This window comes from Ruditapes philippinarum, unplaced genomic scaffold, assembly GCF_026571515.1.
Source record: "Ruditapes philippinarum isolate M1 unplaced genomic scaffold, ASM2657151v2 ctg2847_1_1_1_1, whole genome shotgun sequence".
Classification (NCBI taxonomy): Eukaryota; Metazoa; Mollusca; class Bivalvia; order Venerida; family Veneridae; genus Ruditapes; species Ruditapes philippinarum.
The window spans coordinates 18761-41170 of record NW_026858899.1 but is presented as its reverse complement, the minus strand read 5'-3'; the positions used below and the strand labels follow the sequence as shown (position 1 = coordinate 41170).

General features: G+C 30.9%; 1 protein-coding gene across 4 annotated transcripts; it reads left to right on the top strand.

Moving 5' to 3' along the window:
* Positions 1-3113: 3113 nt before the first annotated feature.
* Positions 3114-20634, top strand: LOC132754611 (uncharacterized). Of its 4 annotated transcripts, XM_060745270.1 has the most exons (8): positions 3114-3227; positions 3954-4034; positions 6442-6510; positions 10022-10042; positions 18886-18921; positions 19376-19602; positions 19978-20102; positions 20490-20634. In XM_060745270.1, exons 4-8 carry the CDS (start codon positions 10027-10029, stop codon positions 20569-20571), a joined length of 486 nt encoding a protein of 161 aa, XP_060601253.1. In that variant the 5' UTR covers positions 3114-3227; positions 3954-4034; positions 6442-6510; positions 10022-10026; the 3' UTR covers positions 20572-20634. The 4 variants fall into 4 exon arrangements, with proteins under 4 accessions (XP_060601253.1, XP_060601254.1, XP_060601255.1 ...); XM_060745271.1 differs by lacking the exon at positions 6442-6510; XM_060745272.1 differs by lacking the exons at positions 6442-6510; positions 10022-10042.
* Positions 20635-22410: the final 1776 nt, after the last annotated feature.

Genomic DNA, 22410 nt, shown 5'->3' with positions numbered 1-22410 from the left:
ATAAAGTTGAATATTTATCACTTCACAAGTCATAGCAATGACTTTGCAACTTATATATTTCACAATTACAAAATGCCATGACTCTGTCAAGCTATATAACTTGTGTTTACAATTTTTTTTTTTACAATGTTTCTGTCCATAACTGAGTGAATTAGTATACATTTTTTTGAAATATTGCTACTGACAATAATCGGAGCCAGGGGGATTCGTGTTTAACAAGCACGTTCTTGTTTTCTATTCAAATGTGTTAATAAATATTGTATTCTTTTTATTTTTCATAAATACATAGAATGTAAGTATACATTTATACCAATTATATCATTATCAAAATTCTAATTATGTAAATGATAGTTTATTCCTCAAACTTTTAAAAATACAGAATCTTGTACTTCTCTTTGTAAATTAAGGGCTTTCTTTAAAGAGTAAGTTAATTAAAAGTTAATTTAAGGTATTTCAACATTAATATGTTAAAGTTAACCAGCTAGTGACATAAAATCTTGTATCACTTCTACTTCAAAACGATACACTTGTGCAAAATTATTTTAGGCTAGGTGTTAACAGTAATTAATTACGATTATGTTTTTTTTTTTTTTAGCTCACCTGTCACAAAGTGACAGGGTGAGCTTTTGTGATCGCTTTTCGTCCGGCGTCCGTCCGTCCGTCGTCCGTCCGTCGTCCGTCCGTAAACTTTTGCTTTAAATGACATCTCCTCATAAACCACTGAGCCAATTTCATCCAAACTTCACAGGAATGTTCCTTTGGTGGTCACCTTTAAAAATTGTTCAAAGAATTTAATTCCATGCAGAACTCTGGTTGCCATGGCAACCGAAAGAAAAATCTTTAAATATCTTCTTTTAAACAACCCTAAGAGCTAGAGCTTAGATATTTGGCATGAAACATCTCCTAATGAGTGTCTACCAAGTTTGTTCAAATAAAAGCCCTGGGGTCAAAATTGGCCCCGCCCCGAGGGGTCATTGATTTTCCCTATATGCATATAGTAAAAACTTAAAAAAATCTTCGTTTAAAGAACCGTAAGAGCTAGAGCTAAGATATTTGGCATGAAACATCTTCTAGTGAGTGTCTACCAAGTTTGTTCAAATAAAAGCCCTGGGGTCAAAATTGGCCCCGCCCCGGGGGGTCATTAATTTTCCCTATATGCATATAGTAAAAACTTAAAAAATCTTCTTTTAAAGAACCCAAAGAGCTAGAGCTAAGATATTTGGCATGAAACATCTTCTAGTGAATGTCTACCAAGTTTGTTCAAATAAAAGCCCTGGGGTCAAAATTGGCCCCGCCCCAGGGGGTCATTGATTTTCCCTATATGCATATAGTAAAAACTTAAAAAATCTTCTTTTAAAGAACCCAAAGAGCTAGAGCTTAGATATTTGGCATGACACATCTTCTAGTAAGTGTCTAACAAGTTTGTTCAAATAAAAGCCCTGGGGTCAAAATTGGCCCCGCCCGGGGGGGGTAATTAATTTTCCCTATATGCATATAGTAAAAACTTAAAAAATCTTCTTTTAAAGAACCGCAAGAGCTAGAGCTTAGATATTTGGCATAAAACATCTTTTAGTAAATGTCTACCAAGTTTGTTTAAATAAAAGCCCTGGGGTCAAAATTGGCCCCGCCCCAGGGGGTCATTGATTTTCCCTATATGCATATTGTAAAAACTTAAAAAATCTTCTTTTAAAGAACTGTAAGAGCTAGAGCTTAGATATTTGGCATGAAACATCTTCTAGTGAATGTCTACCAAGTTTGTTCAAATAAAAGCCCTGGGGTCCAAATTGGCCCCGCCCCAGGGGGTCATTGATTTTCCTTATATGCATATAGTAAAAACTTATAAAATCTATGCATATAGTAAAAACTTATAAAATCTTCTTTTAAAGAACCCAAAGAGCTAGAGCTAAGATATTTAGCATGAGACATGTTCTAATGGGTGTCTACCAAGTATGTTCAAATAAAAGCCCTGGGGTCAAAACTGGCACCGCCCCGGGGGTCATTGATTTTCCTTATATACATAGCAAAAACTTAAAAATCTTCTTTGAAAAAACCCAAATAACTAGAGTTTAGATATTAAGCATGAAACATCTTTAAGTAAATATCTACAAAGTTTGTTCAAATAAAAGCCCAGGGGTCAAAACTGGCCCTGCCCGAGGGGTGTCATTGTTTTTAACTATATGTGTATAGTAAAAACTTAAAAAATCTTCTTTTAAAAAACCCAATGAGCTAGAACTTAGATGTTTTGCATGAAACATCTTCTTATGGGTGTCTACCAAGTCTGTTCAAATAAACAAATAAAAGCCCTTGGGTAAAAATTGGGCCGGGGGGGGGGGGGGCTATATACAGGTGAGCGACCTCAGGGCCATCATGGCCCTCTTGTTTTGATACATGTGAATATGCTTTTCTTTTCATTTTTCATACAATACTTGAATTTACTATGCTGATTGGATTTTTATAGGGGGTAAGTTATTTTATATAATGTTATCACATGTCTGTCAGTATACTGTGGATGTCATTTGCTTTTATACGGTCCCTGTATGAAATGTTTGATTTACTAACATTAAGTAAGACATTATCACTTTCGAATAAAATTTTTGGCATAAAATGTATTAAAAAAATATTAAAATATTGTGAACAAAGAAAATAATAATAAATATATCAAAATAAGCAAAAATAGCTTTTACTGCATTTGTAACCCAGAAGAAATATTGTGATAAATACTGAAAAGTCAGTAGTCCTTAATTGCACAAAACATGTAAATTATTACTTGAATCTTAAATCATTAAACTTTCCTTAAAATCTTCGTACATTTTTCTCAGTTTAATTTTCTTGAAATGTTTTGGCTTAACTGTAGACATACAGCTTAAAAACATATAATTGAGCCGCGCCATGGCAAAACCAACATAGTGCCTTTGCGACCAGCATGGATCCAGACCAGCCTGCCCATCCACTGTTCGCTTACAAACCCTATTACAAGTAGGGAAACTGATAGCGAACAGCATGGATCCTGATCAGACTGCGCGAATGCGCAGGCTGGTCTGGATCCATGCTGGTCGCAAACGCATGATGTTGGTTTTGTCATGACGCAACTCATATAAGAGGACTGTGGTATATATATATATAGGGCTATAACATAATTGGTATATATTTACAGGGCTACACACCTCTCCATTTAGCTGCAATACAAGGTCATGAAGCTATCATTGAGTTACTGACCAAAACATATAGTAAGTTTATATAGATTTATACAGTAAGTTTATATAGATTTATACAGTAAGTTTATATAGATTTATACAGTAAGTTTATATAGATTTATACAGTAAGTTGGCATGTTTTACCTATATAAAAAGAGGTGTCTGTATGTTATATATCTACTTCAAGTCCTGTCTAATTAAAGCTGTTTAAATTATTATCAGAATAGTTGTGGAAGTTGGCAAAATTATTGTCAGCCATGGTGTTGGATGGCAAATACCTTTAACAAGATGGGTCTGTTGTCATAGTTAAGGTTGTTGACTATGAATTATTTGCACCACAGGCTGCTGGGGGGATGAAACTTTGTGGGTTCTACTTTTGTCACACTGCCTGACAATGCAGGGAGGTGCACTTGAAGTCTTAGCCTAATAGCCATGGGATAATCTACCCATGCAACCAGTTCTGGCCACTACACTACACTGTTTGCTATTCAGTTAGTACATATTTCAAAATTTTCCATAAAAATTATGAATGATTTTGTCCAGAGTGGAAGATGGACAATCTGTTTAAGATTATTCAGCATGGTAATTGTTAATAAAAGCAAGAATTTGTTTCATTTGTATAACTTCTTGATATATGTAATACAAATGTATCTTTCCTCCAGGATGGAAACATTAGTATTTTACCTGTATCAAAAATTATAATTATTGATGTGTTAAAAAGGTAACAAAATGAAAATTTGCAATTTGATAATTTTACAGATGCTGATTCCAATATAAGAGATTACAGCGGTAAGAAGGCCAAACAGTATCTAAGCAATTCAGCTTCGAGCCGAGCGCAACGTAAGTCAAAGTCTTTTACGGCATCTTTGAACGATTCCACTGACAGTCCGGTAATGACCAGTATCAATTTACGAAGTAGCGGAGATGCAAAAACTGTAATTTTAAGAAACAAGCCCAGTCTAGCTATTAGCCCACCTTCAGATTTTAGAAAAGTTAAAAGTGAACTTATAAGCTCACCAACAGATTTTAGACATGTGCAGAGTGCTAATTTTAGTAACCAAATCGGGGGATTCGGAGGTGGTTCTCTCCGTGCATCTGTTCGTGTTGAACCTGTTTCACCTTCGGAGACCAGTTCGGTCTCGTTAAAGGATAATACTCGAAATTCTTCATATTTATAAAATCTTATTTTATACATGAATACTTGGTTAAGTTTGCAGAGCATTAAATAGTTGTGTTTTTTTTTCTTTTGGAGAAAGGATTTATTTATAAAGCAAAGAAGATTATGACGTTTTGTCATATAAGAACCATGATAAAGCTTGATACATTGTTATTAATGTTATAACATACTTTAACATTCCACACTTATTTAGCATTAGTCACAGGCTGTTGTTTAAAACATGAACATTTGTTTGTGAAGTGCTGTTTTGGTTTTGGTCAAAAAGTTGTTACTGTAGCACATTGGTGTACCCTTTGTTAGTGTGCACATTGTCAATCTGTCTGTATGTCAACTGTCTACTGATCTCAATTTTATTATGTACAACCCTAGCTAGTAGTGTTACTTGGAAAGGAGATAGTTGAACATGTGAGGGGTATTTCAAGGTTAAATTGCATTAATGTTGACCTTGAAGTAAAACCTACACCATACATGAATCTATTTGTTTAAGGTGAAGGTCACATTTAAAGATTGTAAGGGAATTATTATGTACCATGTGACGACTGTAAATCAACTCAGTATTGACTGGCTACTATAAGTTAGGGAGATGAAACTGTATTATATGTATCTTTTTGATGATCATAGTTCCAAGGTCACACTTGAAGGTCAAAGATAACTTGTGATAAGAAGCACAAGGTCATATAGTGTAAAATTATGCCTTGAAATGAAATCGTCGTAAGTTTTCCATTGTATTGACATTAAATTTAACATATAGAGATATTTTAAAAGATACATAAAAAATTAACTTGTGTTATATAAGTTTTTATAGGAAAGTTGCGCTTTTTACATTCCAAAATGGGCTAACAGTATTTATTTTTGAAAAGCTGTCACATAATTATGTATATATGTGAAAATGTTGGGTTTTTTTTATTGTTGTTGATTTCGTCTAATGGACAAAGTCTTTAGATATCATAATGGTTATCATAAAATCTATTTAATTTAAAAACAAAACTATAACGAAAAAAATCATTATTAAAAGAATATTCGCTTGAACAGAAATTCTCTAAGCAGGTCAAATTACGACAGTTTAAAATAAAATATAAATGTTAAAATATTTGTGTAATTAAATTATTTTTTAAAAATTAGTACAATGTATTGAAGTCAAAAGTAAAGTGTAATACAGTATTTGTAGGGTATATAAAAGTTTGTGTGAACATACAATAGATAGAAACTTAACACGTTTTTTAAAATTGGGCTAATAAGAGTAGCGGCTCATATGCTGTCTTGGATTAACTGAGGCACTGTGTTGTTATACATTATACATGTATTGTTATGGTTTTTTGTGATCTTTTTGTTAAATCATATTTATTTTATTTCACTTGTTAATCACTTATTTATAGTTTAATTTTATTCATATTTTATGCATAATTTATTAGCTGACTCAAATCTGCTGCATATTCCATACACTATTTTTATTACTTTTTTATTAGAATTATATAGATTTGTTGTTTTTCTTACCAGGAATGGACATATTATTGGATGTTATTTGCATGTATTGAGTTGATTTTGATAAAAGGGTGGTGTCAAATAGAAAAAAAAAACAGATGTTGAAATATACAATATTGAAGTTTAAATTCCACTAAGTAATCCCAATGGGGACATTTGATTTTTTCCTGTGAGATTTTCTAATGTTTTGATATTTTGAACAAATAACTCTGTGTAACCAAATAAAAGATATTTATGATTTGGGTGATGGATTTTCTTTCATAAATCAAGTTGTTACCAATATCAACATTGCAAATGGCATCCAAAAAACTCTTTTTTTTTAATTTTAACTTTGTATATGAATTAATATGATTTTATTTACAGAGCTTTACTCAATTTCATTATTAATATACAAAATGTTATTTTATTTATGATCTTATTTACAGAGGTATATTCGATTTTATCTATATGAATTGATTGAATTCATATAATTCTATTTATGGCTTTATTTATAAATTCTGGATTAATTTTATTTATGAGTTTATTTATAGCTTTAATTATTATATTTTCTGGTATATATTCTATGATGAGGTAATGGTTATATTGTAGGTGGCAGCCTCGTGCTGAACCGATCGAAGAGCCTCCAGTTTGATAAGTCAGACAATCTTGAAAAACCTGGTACTCTATAAATATTCTAAAATATAAACATATTCAGAGTAAATAGATCAAGTTTACAGCAAGTTTGATTCAATAGATATAAACAGAATCAATGTTAGGAAATAACAAAAGCAATGTTAGGAAATAGATAGGTTAGATTGCTGCAGCTTGCAAATTCAAAGATAAGTAGAAATTATGATAAAACAAAGTATATGGTTTAATTGAAAGGATAACAAAACCTGTCTAAGGTATATAATAACCTTAACAAAGAAAAGTATCATAATGGACTTTTCCAGTTTTTAATTTATTGTCAATTTTTAGGGATGTTAGGATCAAAGTAAGATAGCACTGATAAGCCGTCTGGCTTAGCTTTATATAGCTGGTGTATGCCTGCTTTAACCAAGCTAATGCTGTATGTGGTTTCCAATTGAAGTTCTAAATATATTTAATTAATTTGTTAAGCATTGAATTTGAATCTTTCCATGATTTGGAGATTTCAATATCAATTAGTTTAACCCATTACTTCATATACACGTCTTTTAACGCCTTTTTCACCCCCCCCCCCCCTCTTTTTGTTGTCTCAAATGGTGAAAAAGTGCCTTATTTAGGCCCCAAACACTTGTTTTTGTTTGAGAAATGTTGTTAAAAAAAGTGACCACTTTTTTGGCGCGGCCCCCCAACCAAAAGATACATCAGGCGGTTGCCAGAAGGGGGATGTGCCCCCTTCTGTTTGGGGGGTTTGAAGGGGGCGGAGTCCCCCTCATCGCCAAGAAAATTTTGGACTTGTGAGAGGCTATAAATGACCTCAGATTGATCATAAGGTAACGTGTAACCAACGCTGAAAAGCATTTGACTGTATCTCAATCCATTGAGAAGTTGCAGCACTTATGATGGAAAAAATCAACTCAAAATAGTGATTTTTGGCAATTTTGAGACGTCCCCTCGTTGCCATGGTAACAGAAAATTTAAGCCTGAGCATGTTGTTGCAAGGGCAATGGTCCAGTCAACATTTGTGCCAAGTTTGATTAGTGTTGAAGCAGTTTTTATAGTATTATAGCAATTTGAACTTGTAACGGGAGACTTTTCAATGAAAACAGCCATTTTTCACAAAATGCTCATGAAGTAATGGGTTAAAGAAAATCACTAAAAACCAATATAGATTATTATATTAGTGTCTATTTCACAAATTGTTAAATTATTATCCAACTTTTTGAGGGAATAGACACTTCTTTTCAAGGACCTATCTGTTACAGATTTCATTGAAAGAAATCTGTTTTTCTTGGCATTTAAATTAATGATTTATATTGTAGAAATTGATGTTTATTAATTATTGAGCCTAGCCAGGCTAAACAGCTGTTCTTTCTAGCTTGGTTCTATACTGATTACCTAAGAAAAATTCTGAAATTGCTGCTAGCACTGCAAAGTTGAGCAAATAGTTCGATACTGGACATTTCGCTGAATGCAAATGACTGATTTTAAAATATATAAAAAAATTGCTCAGATAGGACATAGATGTAATCATTTTTAAGTAGGTTTTTAGAAATTAAACAATGCTAGGGTAATGTGTAGTTGCTGATGAGGGATGGAGATGGGTTGTCTAGAATATATTACAATCAGTAGATATTGGGGTTGTTACTATATATAGAGTACCAGAGACTAGATGCTAGTGAATGTCTGAAACAAATATAATACATGTATATCTTAATATCTTAACCTGCGGAATATGTGAAATGGATTTGCTCTACTTTAAATTTGAAACAGTCCAGTGAAAGTTTATTTGATTTTTACAATGAAGAAATAATGAAAAATTGAGCTAGCTACAATATAGAGCGCGGTCAGACTGCACAGACGTGCAGATTGGCCCGGCTCTATACAGGTTGCAAGGGCTAGTCACGTTTGTTCCCGCAGGTTCAGGACTAGAATCAATACGTTTCCTACATTTATAAATGTATTTTTCCTCCTTTTATCTTCATAACTTTTCAGCCTTTTAAAATAAAACATTTTCAGAAACTTACTTGTGAACTAAGACATTTTTGTTTGAAGGCCTTTTGTTCCCTATTTTTGTTGTTGATTCTTAGCTACACTGAAGTTTATTCTTGCATATCAGACTGGCGTTTCCGTTAGTTTTACCCATGCCGGAAATTTTCATCTGGCATGGGGGGTTCCAGATGAGTCGCATGCTGTACAATGGCACGATAAAGATGACGTCATTTTACCGTTATGAATGATTTTGTAATTCATACACTGTTGAATGAAAGTAGTTACGGTTGTAATGATATAAATTTTCATTGAAAATAAAGATAAAGAATTTAAATATAATGGAATATGGTAGAATATGCAAGAAAAAATATCTGACATATGTTTGCGGTTCGGATCGGAATATCCGTCCCGAGGTGATCCGCCCATTGGGCGGTAACGAGGCTTGCCGAGCCTTTATATGGCAAGCCTCGTTACCGCCCAATGGGCGGATCACCTCGGGACGGATATTCCGATCCGAACCGCAAAATATGACAGATATTATTATAATGCATTGCAAGTACACCTCTAATGGCAGGAAATAAACTTTTATACCTGTTTTTTTTATTGTTTAATCTTGTTTCATTTCTTCTGAAATGTTTCGACTTCCATCTCGCAAAAATATCTGAAATTATACATCTGTAAATCAACTACTATTTTATATAAAATATCTATTTTGTTCTGTAGATATCTTAGGCTTTATCTCGGTTTCAGTGTAGTTTTAGATTCAATTATGACTTGTATGAAATAGGGTAGAACAAAGGTCAAGGTCACTTTGTAGTATGTCACTTTTTGCCATCTGCTACATTTTTTAAGAAACAGGTGAAATAATTTTACCATATTAATTATTTTGACATAGAATGGTCCCTGATTTATGTTACTCTGGTTTTCTCATTTAAGTTGTGTTTACTTTTGTCATAGACTGTGAGATGTTCAGGCTGGCCTGACTCTGTACTTTGAGTACATAGGTCATTATTGTCTCCAACATTGAAAGGTTCCATAAATAGTGTACAAGCATGGGGACAGTTTAATCTGTCATTGTTTTCATAGATAATTATAGAAATAAAGCTTTAAGTAATTTGTTACTGATATGACAATTAATTTTGTAATAGTTTTATCCAAAGATTATCTTACAGTTTGTATAAGTTACAGTACTCAATGTAATAAAATGATGTAAATTTCTCCTAGATTATATAAAAGTAGTTATAATGAATACAATTTTGTTTCCATGCTTAATTTCATGATTATGTTTAAATGAAAATTAATGTATACATGTAATTATTATTATGTTGATATATTTCTGAGGAGTTTTAGTCAGTTTGAAAGGTAGCTGTAATATGATTTGAAAAAGAGACCAGTCTACAAATAAAGTATTTTGATTGGTCAGATTTTGAATTCCTACTGAGTGACAGCCAATCAAATGCTGACATTCAAATTAAGACTGGTTCCCAGACATTATATTAATATGAATGTATATGATAATAAGATAATAAGATTGAGAACAATTCTATTTCAGATGTAATGTCTCTAGACAAACGTAAGAGTAATATATACATGTAATGTACCTGCCGCGAGGAATGTTTGGCTGTAAATGCTTGAAATAACTTCTACCATCTGTCAACATCAATTTATGTGCTTTTCTTTTCTGGTACATTGTTCTGTCATCGGGGGCAGTGTGAAAGGCTGATGATGTGTTGTTGTTTTAATGATTTACAGCACAATTTTTAAAGCTTTGGGTTAAATTGATCACTTTGAGTTTAATTTTAAATGTTGAAATGATAAAAAAAAATTTGGTTGTTGTTTTAAACTGGCTTTGGACTTAAACCATTAATAAATTTAAAGTTAGACTTTTTCCTGTTTTCATCATGACATATTAAGATTACATAATGTATGCTTTTTAGATCTTTATGTGCTATCTACCAGTACATGTTCAAGTAGGACAAAAATTGTTTACCAAGAAAGAACAATTTTAAGTTAAAAGTTTTTAAAAAGTCTAGTTTGTTGATGAATGCATTAGTTAGTGTTGCAGCAGAGCATTATAGTATCTTAATGATCACATAGAGTAACTTATGACAGTGCATTGTTGAATTAATATCATAAATATTTTAGATATATCATGACCAATGTCAGAATCAGAAAACTAGCACATAAATATGATTACAATAAACACTGATTGTGTACCCATTATACATGTGTTAACTGTTCGAAACTTTTTATATATCCATTCATACACATTGTTTCATAGAAGTGCACTATAGTCATATAAGATAATATAACAATTAGTTTAGTTACAGGAATGACTTGCGTTGGAGATAATTAAAGGATCATGAAAAAAGGATTTAGAAGTTAGTATAACAGTAGATTAATCATGCAGCTTGTTCTAGGCTCTAGTGAGCAAGTGGTAAAGGTTGTTGACTTTGAATTTGACTTTGACCCACTCACTCTGAGAGTTAGAATCCTTTTTGAGACTTTGAATTCTGTCGTGCAAGGAAGTTCAGATCTCTAGGTGGTGGCATGGCCGAGGGGTTTAAATGTGTCAGACTAGAACTCTAATAATTGCTAACCCCTTGGTTGAACAGTCCCTAGAGCAAGCTGTTGAGCAAGAAATTTTACACTTGTTGATTGCAACTTGCTGGCTCCATGAATTGATTTGAGAGTGTATTTATAAGCTGATAGTTTCCTACACAGTCAAAGTAAAATCAATTCTGTAAAAACTAAATCACCACAGAATATTTCTTATGAGGAAGCTTTGCTGTACAGCTGGCTTGCCAGTCTAGATACCCTATGTAGCTTGGTTAATTGCATGGAGGTACATTTTAGAACCTTATTCTATATTTTACATGAAAACATAAGATCTATTAAGTTGCCCTATGACCTGTATAGAATTGTTTTATAGTTTTAACTTAAAATGAAAGCAGGTACCACTCCCAAATCCCTATTTTCCACCTACACCCAATTCCCTCTTAAATAAGTATAAAACTGTACCAAAACATGTTGCTACAGCACAGATTGATCTACTGTTATATTAACTTATATACTATATACCTTCAGTTGTTCAAAAAACCTTGCATTAAAATTCCTAGAAAAACATGTAAAGTAACAAGTAGACATATTCCTTTTGAAACATGACTTTTATTCTTATCAACATATTATAAAATTATTAATGAAGTTTAAGAAATAGTTTTTTCATCATCAAAGTTATTATGCCATTCAAAACATCACCTGCCCCTACCCCATGGGGTAAAAAAAGTATTTTATGTTAAATTTCTATCAAAAATACCTCAAAGAGTTCAGACAGAGTTATCTCATTTTCTGTCCTAGACACATTGTTATAACAGTAGTTCCGATTTAAATTTTCAAACTTATCATATCAATATAATATTATGATATATGACCATTAGTTATATGACCAGCTGAAGGTATATATATATAAGTATAGCATGAATGAAGATGATGATGTGTGGACTGTATTATCACTATAATCATGCTCATGTACCTATATTGATATGTGATTCTACATGAAGGATTCTCTGTTATTCACATTCTCAGTTATTCACATGAATCTTGCTCTTTTTCACATAATTATAATCATGATTTCACATTTTCACAATATCACATTAGTTGTTAGGAAAAGATGTCTTAGATTTTGCTTTTTTTCACATTTGTATGATTTCACATGATTTCCATAAGACTTCATATTTATTTCAAATTTCTATGATTTCACATCATCAGTGTAAATAGAAAAAAAAATCTGATTGAAACTTTACATTTATTTCATATGGAATTCACATTTTTCACATGAAAATGAAAAATGTAATTTTAAATTAGTTTTAAAGTATCATTTGATAATAATAAAGTGACTTTTACTTTATCCTATATTTGTATTTGAGTTGAAATTTACAAACAAAACATTGAAGCTTTCTGCATGTTATCATGCATGACTTGTGTATTTAGAAATTTGGTATTTTGATTTCACAGCAGAATTTAGTAATTTTTTGTGCTAATTTCAGTATTTATTTTTTTTTTTTCAATTTGTCAACCCGTACGTGAAGCCAGGGTCTTTCAAATTTTCTATTTGAAAGACCCTGGTGAAGCTTGCTTGATAATTTAAATAAAAGTCTTTTTTTTCAATTTAATGATATGTTGTAGACATTATAGATAAACATAGGTTGACCACCTTGAATATTCGTGTACAGTTAGGAACATCATAATTATACTTGTAAAAAGCTCTTGTAGTGGTAATGTTTGGTTGGCTTATATTAATGCATGGGGTTGCTATAGTATCATAGCATGATTTATTTTCTATCACTGATCATAATTCTTCTCTAAATTTCTCATACATTTTATTGTCATTGATGTTAAAATAATGAAGTTTTTATATAATTTATATGTTATAACATCATATTTCATTACAAAGACTGCAACATTAACTTCATCAATTGTCTTGTTCATTTTTATTTTGTTATTCAATACTTAATAAAAGCTTTTGCTAAGCTGCTTTGTTAAGATGTTTTTCTTGAAAGCTAATTGCTTTTAAATCTTAAACTGGCACCTGATTTATATATATAAAAACTAATTTAAAGGGTATTTGAACCAAAGATAGTTTTAACTTTATTTCTTTTGAATATGAAATATATTTCTTTTGAATTTGAAATAGCCTTACTCTGCTTTGATTTTTGAATTGTATTTTAGTATAATTATTATTTCAGTATTTGAAGTTTTATTGGGAATCAGCAAATTTGCCTTTCACTGTAGCATATAATTATTAGGGAAAGAGAAAACATAAGATAATTGAACTTTTGATGTATTTTAAAAATCAAAGTATTTAGAATGTATAGACAAATCATGTGGACAATGTACATTAATTGTTTTAAATGCTTATAATGAATGTCCTGAGCTTTCTTGTCATTAGCTACAAATGATTGTAAAAGCTAGTATTAACCTCTTACTTTATGAACTATACATTTACATTCATACAATTACCACTAACACTCGGCCTGCTGAATTTTTTGTAATGGATTGTAGATTTGACCAACTTTGAATTTTGCACAGTCCATTCAAAGTTTAAGGGATTTCTAAATCAATGTACAAGAAATGAGCTAAGGATATGCAGGCTGGCCTGGCTCTATACAGGTGACCAAGGCTTATTCTTTTTTGTTCTAACTGATTCAGTGTTCATTATGTACATAACATTTTATATACTTACATTTATATGTTAATCATTGTAGTCGGCCATTTTGTTTTTTATTTAAGTTAAAAATTTTAGTCATAGTATTCAACTTATCATTAAGCTCATAGTCATTGTTTGTAAGTTATTTTTATTTTCTGTTATATAAGCAAATTAAAGAAACAGAAGTGATAAAATTTGTTTTATTATTTGTAACATAATGTGTGCCTTAATCACAGTATGCCAAATAAATTAATTAGTTGTATCTCAGCCCTGACATAATCAGTGTAAAAGACAACAAAATCATTGTTTTAAAGCTGCATGCCTCCAGATAAGCCAAAATATTTCAAAATAATCAAACTTAAGAATCATGCATAAACTTTTAAGAAACGTAGTTTCTAGTAATATTATGTTATGTGATGTGTGATTAACGACTGATTTTGCAGTTTTTATCACCACATTTCTACTTTCCTACTTTGTGACTATTGCAGAAAAGACTATTTTTAGCTCTTTTTTGTAATTTTCATAGATTGTAATTGTTGCTTGCAATCAATTACTTTCTTTGTTAATTGTTTACTTCACTACATTTTACTTTTAAAATACATTTTCAAAATTTTCTTGAAAAAAAAAAAAAATAAGCGTGAAATCTGGAGGCATGCTGCTTTAAGATATTTTGAAATTTAAATGATATATAAATAGAAGACTAAAAGGAACATATCTTCAAGAGTTAATTTATCTCTAGGTTTCCCAGCACTATTACCCAGTAATACCATAGTGTAAATTATTTTCAAAATTTCTGGCATTATAATTATGTTAAAAGCTTTAAATGAGCTTAGATTTAGATGCTTAAAAATAAAAATGGTGGTGTTTAGATGGTGTATTCTAAGCAAAGTCTTAGGGTAGTTTTTTCTGTAATGTTTTGTTAAAACTTTGCGAATTTTCTTAACAATTAAAATTACTGGTAAATATTTTTACAAGGCAAGCGCCTTAAATGAAATGATCTTTATACATGTCCAGTCATTGTGACCCGAAAAATTTGAATCCAGCAATAACATAATAAATTTAATATGCAAGCCTGGATTTGAAATTTATTTTAAAAATATGCTCTAATTATTTAAGTTATTCTTAAGTGTTAATATTCTTTCGGAAATTAAAACATGTATGACAGAATTTATATTTTAAAATAAAAAATGGATCGAAAGTACTCATTTTAATGAAATAGAGTGAAAGGAAAACATTTTAAAAATGTATGTATGTTAAATAGGAAATTTGTAAACCATTTTGTGCACCAAAATAGACCCCAGAAATGTTTAATGTTCACACAATGTCTTTTTTTGTATGTTTTTATTTTTTTTACTGCACCGCGGTGAGTTGAAACCACTCTGGATAAGGGGTTTTATTAATGGTGAGTACGATTTGCTGCAACTGTAGCCCTGTAAAGGCTTGGCTAGTACAATAGGGATCTCACTAAACACTGGGAACCAGACCTGTTGATTGCTTCTTTCATGGTTCTTTTTTTTTCTGCAATCTTGTTTTGACATAATTTCACTTCAGATTCTATTTTAAAGACTTATGTTTATGGATTTTGGTTTCAATTTGAAAGGGAGAGCTTATTTTGCTTGAGTTTTATTATGTCTAAATTCCAGTTCAGATTCTATTTAAAGACTTAAGTTTAAGTATTTTGCTTTCATTTTTAAAGGAAACACTTATGTTCTCTTCATGGGTAAATGCTCATAAATTGATACACAAAGACAGATTTCACATTTTGTTTGCATATTTTAAAAACAAATTCTGTGAATTGAAAAAAAAAAGAGATTTTTTTTTTCATTTTTTTTTCTGCTAGAAGGCATTTTTGAGATAAGCATGTAGAGCATGGCTTTATGAAGGTGTATACAATAAGATTAAAATGTACAAAATGTATAGTAAAAATTATCTAGGAAAATATTCCAAATTTAGAATGATAAGATCCATATGTCTTTGAGATGGAAATATACTGGTATTGATTTTGTATGGCTTAATTGTTTAATGTTTTCTTGATTGGAAAAGAAATGCAAGCTTTTATTTTGAAAATTTGAATTCATAGAAAGTATATTTTCAGCCTAATTTGTGAGACTAAGTTGTTAACAATTTGGGTTTCAATATTTTATGACTATATTAAATTATTCTATATTTTGGCCATTGATTAGATGCAGAATATTTATTTTTCTGTCTACAAAACATAAAATTTGGGGAAAAAAGCTTGCATTTCTGAATTTAAAAGAGTTTGGCATTGATAAAATATAAACTAAATGCAGTCAACAGGTTTCTGTTTGTAGGCAAATATCAGGGCTTCTGTTTGTGGCATGTTGTTTTGTGACTGCACATGTATTATATATTCTTGATACACTCTTCTTCACATAATTACATTCCCACTTTCTCCTTTTAATATTTGCATTTTGTTTTCTTTTTCTTTAACTGGAATAATTGGTGCTATTCAAAAGTTATATGTATATGACAATGTGTATACCTAAGATTTCATTTTGGCAATTTTTGTTCAGTTATTGTGCCTCAGTCATTTTTAATAATCGGTTGCCAGAATCCCAACACAGATTAGTGAGGGAAACAAAAGCTTACATAGAACCTCTGCCATTGAATGACAATCATACACTGTATGTTAAACTGTAAAAATTCATTGCCCTGTGCATTAAGTGATGTCCCAGATATTTTTGCAACAAAAATCACAACACTGCATTGTCCCAGCTAGGACTGCAGGAAAGTGAAATATGACTCTCACCAACTGCTTATAGTTTAATATATCCAGTTTTTACAACATTTACAACCCTTGCCAAAAATTGGCAGCCATTTTGATGATCAATATTCTATAAAGTAAAATTGACAAAAAAGGAAAAAATAATAATAATAGAAACAGCTAATTAAGGTCAAATTAGGCAAATTGTCAAATTCTTTTATATATATTATTATATAAAGGAAAATATCATTAGCACTTTAAATACCTAAACTTAATAGATGATAAAATTGTGAGAATATTAATTAATCTATCTTAAGCAAAAAATGTATTGGAACTGAACTGATGTAATAAATGGCTGATACATATATAACCCCTGAAGATGTACATAATTCAAAGGATTTTAATGCAGCACTACGTATACATGTATTTATTATATAACTATATTGCAATGAAATACTGAATATGTTTCTTAATAGATGTATTTTTCACTTGTAACTTGAGATGTTGTGCTGAATTTTATTTGCATTTTTATATGTTCGATTTACATTATTACATTTTATTACCACAATAAGACCATTTCCCTGATTGAACTTGTCATTCTTTGAATTTGAACAGTCAGATGTAAATTTAGGGGATATCAGTTGCTAAATCATAAACTGAAAAACCAACAGGCTAACAGTATTAACCAAAAAAATTCTGTGGCATATAGAAGGTTTTATGTATTTGCTTAATGCAATATTAGCATATTGTACAAGTCAAGCCTGCATACAGAGTGTTTACACATGGTGTGTAATTAGCTTCTATGTAGATTTAGAGTGGTGTAACATAAAATCAATATTTTTATATGGATACAAAATACTGATACATATTTTATGGCAGAAGTTTAACACAGAAGATCTTATAATATTTTTTATTTTTACCATTTTGTGATAATTTGCACCCTAATAAGTTAATACATATAAATTAATTACATTGTAAATCCCCGATCCTGCACTCTCCTAAATATACCCTTTAGTTGAAGTGATCCAAAAAATATTAAAATGATCAATGTCACAAAGAAAACAAAATTAGAATATAGGCCTAATGGATTTTAATTTTGAAAATTGAGACTGTTCTGCGGAAAAAAAACTAATTTTTATTACCGTGTTAGGTTTACTTAGTTTTAAATTATCTTTTATATGACTTACCTTATAAGTAATTTTACCTCTCATATGCAAAACAATGTATTTAAATGATATTAAACTTGACTTGTTATTTGACCTTTAATTTACAGTGATTTGACCTTGAAATAAAAGTTCTACTGTGGCTCTGATGTATGCATGTTTATCCCTCTATAGTGTGTATTAATTGTAGCTATGTAGTAAAATCCCCATATCTCTCAACCATAGAACATGTATTTGGGTTCTCTTTATCTACATGTTTCGGTGGTTTTTAACCTTTAACCTGCTGAATTTATAGAATGGGCTGGCCAAGCTATGAATATGGAATAGTCCACTTAAAGTTTAAGGGATTTCAATACCAAAATTCAAAGATTGGACTTGTCTGGTCAGACAGTATACACATCCAGCCTTGCCTGGTACATTAGTACCAAAGGCTTAAATCACTTTCCATACTAGCAGGTTAAAGGTTAAAAAATATATTTTTTCCTGATTTTTTGTGTAATATTTACATCAGAGTCTTATGTATGCCTTAATATTGTCTATGTAGAAGGGTTGTAATTAGTGTGTAATACCCAACTGATATGTGCATATTTGCGTGTAAAGAGAATGTGCATTGTGTAATGTATAATGCATGATTATGGTGTGATTAGCTATTTGTAAATATTTTTAATATTAATGTATGCTCAGCTGGTGTTTTGTGTAACATTTAATATGTAAGCATATGTAATGGCTGAGTTGGATTTGAAATATTGAAAATCATTTTATAAACATATTCAATTTGTATTCTTGTCATGATTTTTAAAATAAGTAAGTGCTGTATATGCAAATGATAAAAATATAGATTGCATTTTTATTCTCAAGTACATGTATATTATTTTTGAGCATAATATTTATCAAATCTTCCATGTTTGTTCTATATGTAGACGCTAGAAAATTTTTCAAGTTCAGGCTGTATACCAGTCTAAAAAATGCAAGCATTTCATTGGTTATTTCAAATTTTAAGTCATTCTTAACCAGTTAGAGGCTAGAGTTTTTAGACTGGTATACAATTTTAAGTTTTTGAAGTACACTAAAATGATATTTCAGAAATGATACACAATATTCCTAAAATTTAAATAACAAAGAAGACATAAGAAATGGGTGATTGGGCATAAAAATTATCAAAATAATCACAGTAATATCAATGAATTAAATATCATTAATTCTGGTAAAATCAATCATAATTATCATTTCTGAAAGTATCTATATTGGCGAAAAAGTGTTGTTAAATATTTGATAAAGAAAGATGTAAGCTTACTTTAACATACAAATATTCTTCTTTTCAGAATTACTTGTGTCCAGTAAGCTTAGCTCAAAATCAGGTAATACTTTAGATTACTTCTAGTTTTTTTTTAACCCCAGCCCTCCCACCATATTGTTTTGTTGTCCAGTCTATACTTGTATGTCAATCTATTTGTTAATCTGTGAACACTTTAAACATTTGACTTTCTATAAGTTTTATTCAAATACTTTATATCTTTGGAAACAAAGTGCACCTACTATATAGGACTACATTTCCATTTAAATCTGACCTTGACTTACAGATGACCGGTCATATTTTTACTGCACGCAAGAAATTTCACCATTACTTGGTTTTATTCAGTATTTAATGAAAACTTGAACTTTGCTCATGGTGTAAATAAACTATTAGTAGAAAATGAACAACATGCATTTAGATTCAGACACTTAACGTTGAGCTTAATCATTTGCTGAGTTAAAAGCAGATATAGAATCATTTATAGAATGATATAAAAACAAACAATTTTGTTTTTTTAGGTAATGAAAGAAATGATAATGGATTTATGAGAAACTCGGGTAGCCGACGCAGTAATCGGGAAAGTGCAATAAAATCATTGATCCGTGCATCTACGGGAGCGATGAAGCAGACGGTGATGAGGTCCGGTTGGGGTTCTTCAGAAGATGTTATAAATGAGCGAACGCCGAAATCATCACCAAGAAATAGTGCCGAGCCGTCCCCAGTCATACAAAGGAGAAAAGGATCTGTATGTGTGTTAAGATTAATCAGTCAGTGTTATCTATTAAAGCGGCCTTCAGCTTTTTTTTCTGTTGGAAAAAAAATTCTTTGTTGTTTCAAACTAAGTATTTCTGATTGGAAAAGTACATTATATCACTGTTAAGCATTTTTGTATATCTGTTTGAGAATAAGATCTTTTATCCTTTTTCCTTTATGCAAGTAAAAGAATCAAACACCGACTGTGGTCACAGACGGGAATATCAAACTCTCGGGTAACTGTTTAGCGGAAACTTGGTAGAGCCTCAAAACCGTTACCATCAAACTAGATATTATGGTCTGCACCGGCAGCTGGTGTAAGATAATCTCATATTTGACATGGCAGATTGTACATTGTTTTTTTTAGTTTAAGAACAGTGATCGAGATCTGATGCCGCCACCAGGAGCCGGGTCAAGATACAGCAGCAAGTCAAATAAACATAAACATTCCATCAGTAAAGAAAGTCTTCATTCAGAAGATAAGAAACTCAGGTAATTATTCCAGTACTCTAGCATTTAATTTTGTGTCATTTTGTTGATACAGCATATGTAATTAAAGTAAGATCAGATGGACACTTGGTTAGGGTTCTCCAGGGCCTGGTGTAATTGGCCGCTGACTTGCCCCACTTTGATGTTAGTTTGAATACCGTAAAGGACTTTGGATTCTTTCATGTGAGGAAGCTATCCAGCTAGCTGACAGAAGTTTACGGTTCTACTGAAGTGCTGCTCGTGCCTGAAATAATGCATAAAGGGGCACCTGAGGTCTTCCTCCACTTGTAAAGCAGTATGACCTTTACAATGTTGAGGTGATTTAAATGCAAATAAAACAAAAATCCAATAGTTAAAATTTAGCATTTATCTTTTATCTAATTTTTACAGCGTGGTGAAACAGGTCCCTCGTTCGGAGTCAGAGCCAAATCTTGGTGAAGTTGTACAACCAAGTCGAACTACTTTCATCTGAGTACACTACAATAAATCTGAAATGGACATTAATGAAGCAATACATTCCATATTAACTGAGCAACAGCCCATTTGCATGCATGGATATATCAAATTTAACTCAAAGGTATGTTGGAAATAAAGCAACTTGGTATGTCATGGCCAGTATCATTGGATATTGTGTTAAAGATATGACCTGTATAAAAAACTGGGTAAAAATCAGAAAAGAATCAAATCAAAACAACTGTCCAAGATGTAATTATCAAACAAGGAAATATCTTGTTTGTGCTTGTTTAGGAAATACTCAGCTTTATTACTTTTTATTCCTGCCACATGATCAGGGACCAATATTGGACTGATGTTTGTTTTGATTTTTGTTGCTGAAGATGACCAATATTCTTGAAATATATTGGATTGGGACCAATACTGGTTTGATTTTGAATTTGTTAGCCAATCCATTGTTTATGTTAAGTTAAACTTCAGTGTATTCAAGAAAAATGGGACCAATATTTACCCAATGTTTATCTTTTACATTGTATGTAAAAAGTACTGTTATTGTTCGGAAGTTTCTATCTATTATAATTATTCCAAAAAGGGACCAATTATATTTGTTTGTGAATTTGAAATTAATTAAAGAGCCGATATTTGCTACAAGTTGGGACGAAAAATTGCCAGGAATTCTATTTTTATCACAATGTAAAAAACAATGCTGACTTAAAATTATGTTTTGAGTTTTACTAAAAGAAAAGGGTCAATATTTGAAGGACGTCACCAGAGAACAAAGGCTTAAATATTGACCAGAAATTTTATTTTATTGTAACATAGAGAAGGACCAACATTGTTTCATAGAATTTCTCTTGCTTTTGGTCAAGAGGTGCTTAAATTGTTATAATTTTCTCATTGATAAACAAGTAATGGGATAGATATAGGTAATTATTTTAAGGAGGTATACTAGAATGGATTCCATCAATTATCCTTGCTACAATACAAACATATTGTATACATTTAATTAAATTAGCCGGCCAGTGTTCACATTATATAATAATTTATTAAAATTCAATTATTAATTTTTGTATACATGTATTTGATTTATGAAGAATAAAGTGCCTTGTTACAATGTTATGTTTGGAAGCATAGATAAATGCACATGTATATTGGTTTTGAAAATGCTTTATTAAGATGAATGTGTTATGAAGGGAAATTAATTTACAACATAATCTTGAATATTTTTTTAAACAATTATTGATCCAAAACATTAATTGTGTGGATTTTTCCCAATAATGAAATGATGTTTTATATTTTAAGATTACAAGATTTGTTTATGTATTAAGGTACTTAATGCTAGTATTATTGCTTACTCAGCATATCCCTATTCATATGTTTACATTAATTATAAGCTAAAGGCATTACTTTATAACAAAAAAAGATATTATTATTTAATTTGTTGTTAAACTGCAGGCCATGTATTCTAGCGTATTTCATTTTGGCAGGCATTCTACATGTTACATTCCTGATGATTCCAGATCATTATAACATTTTGTTAATACAAGGAACATCGCAATGCGATGCAACCAGGTTTTCAGCAAAATATTTCACAGAAGCTTTGTCATGAAGGGGCATTTGTTTTCAATTGAACTTTTAGGAGGAATTATGGCTTTTTTAATATTCCTCAAACAAAAATGATTGAGAAATTTTATGTTGTCTATTCGCCTTTTTTTCCCAAATGTTTTAGAAAGGTAAACAGTACTTTATTTTTGCTTAATTTTTGCGTCTCTTGTCATTTTCTTTCGTCAACAATATTGGCGTGTGGTGTTTTGTGCGATATCAAGAAAAGTATGTTCAAAATTTTAAAAAAATACTT

Excerpts from the sequence above, each read along its gene's own strand:
- LOC132754611 (XM_060745269.1), top strand. The coding sequence starts at position 15,011 with ATGTTTTTATTTTTTTTACTGCACCGCGGTGAGTTGAAACCACTCTGG. Across the intron at positions 15,078-18,885 it reads GATAAGGGGTTTTATTAATG|AATTACTTGTGTCCAGTAAG; the intron begins GTGAGTACGATT and ends TCTTCTTTTCAG. Across the intron at positions 19,603-19,977 it reads TACAAAGGAGAAAAGGATCT|TTTAAGAACAGTGATCGAGA; the intron begins GTATGTGTGTTA and ends TGTTTTTTTTAG.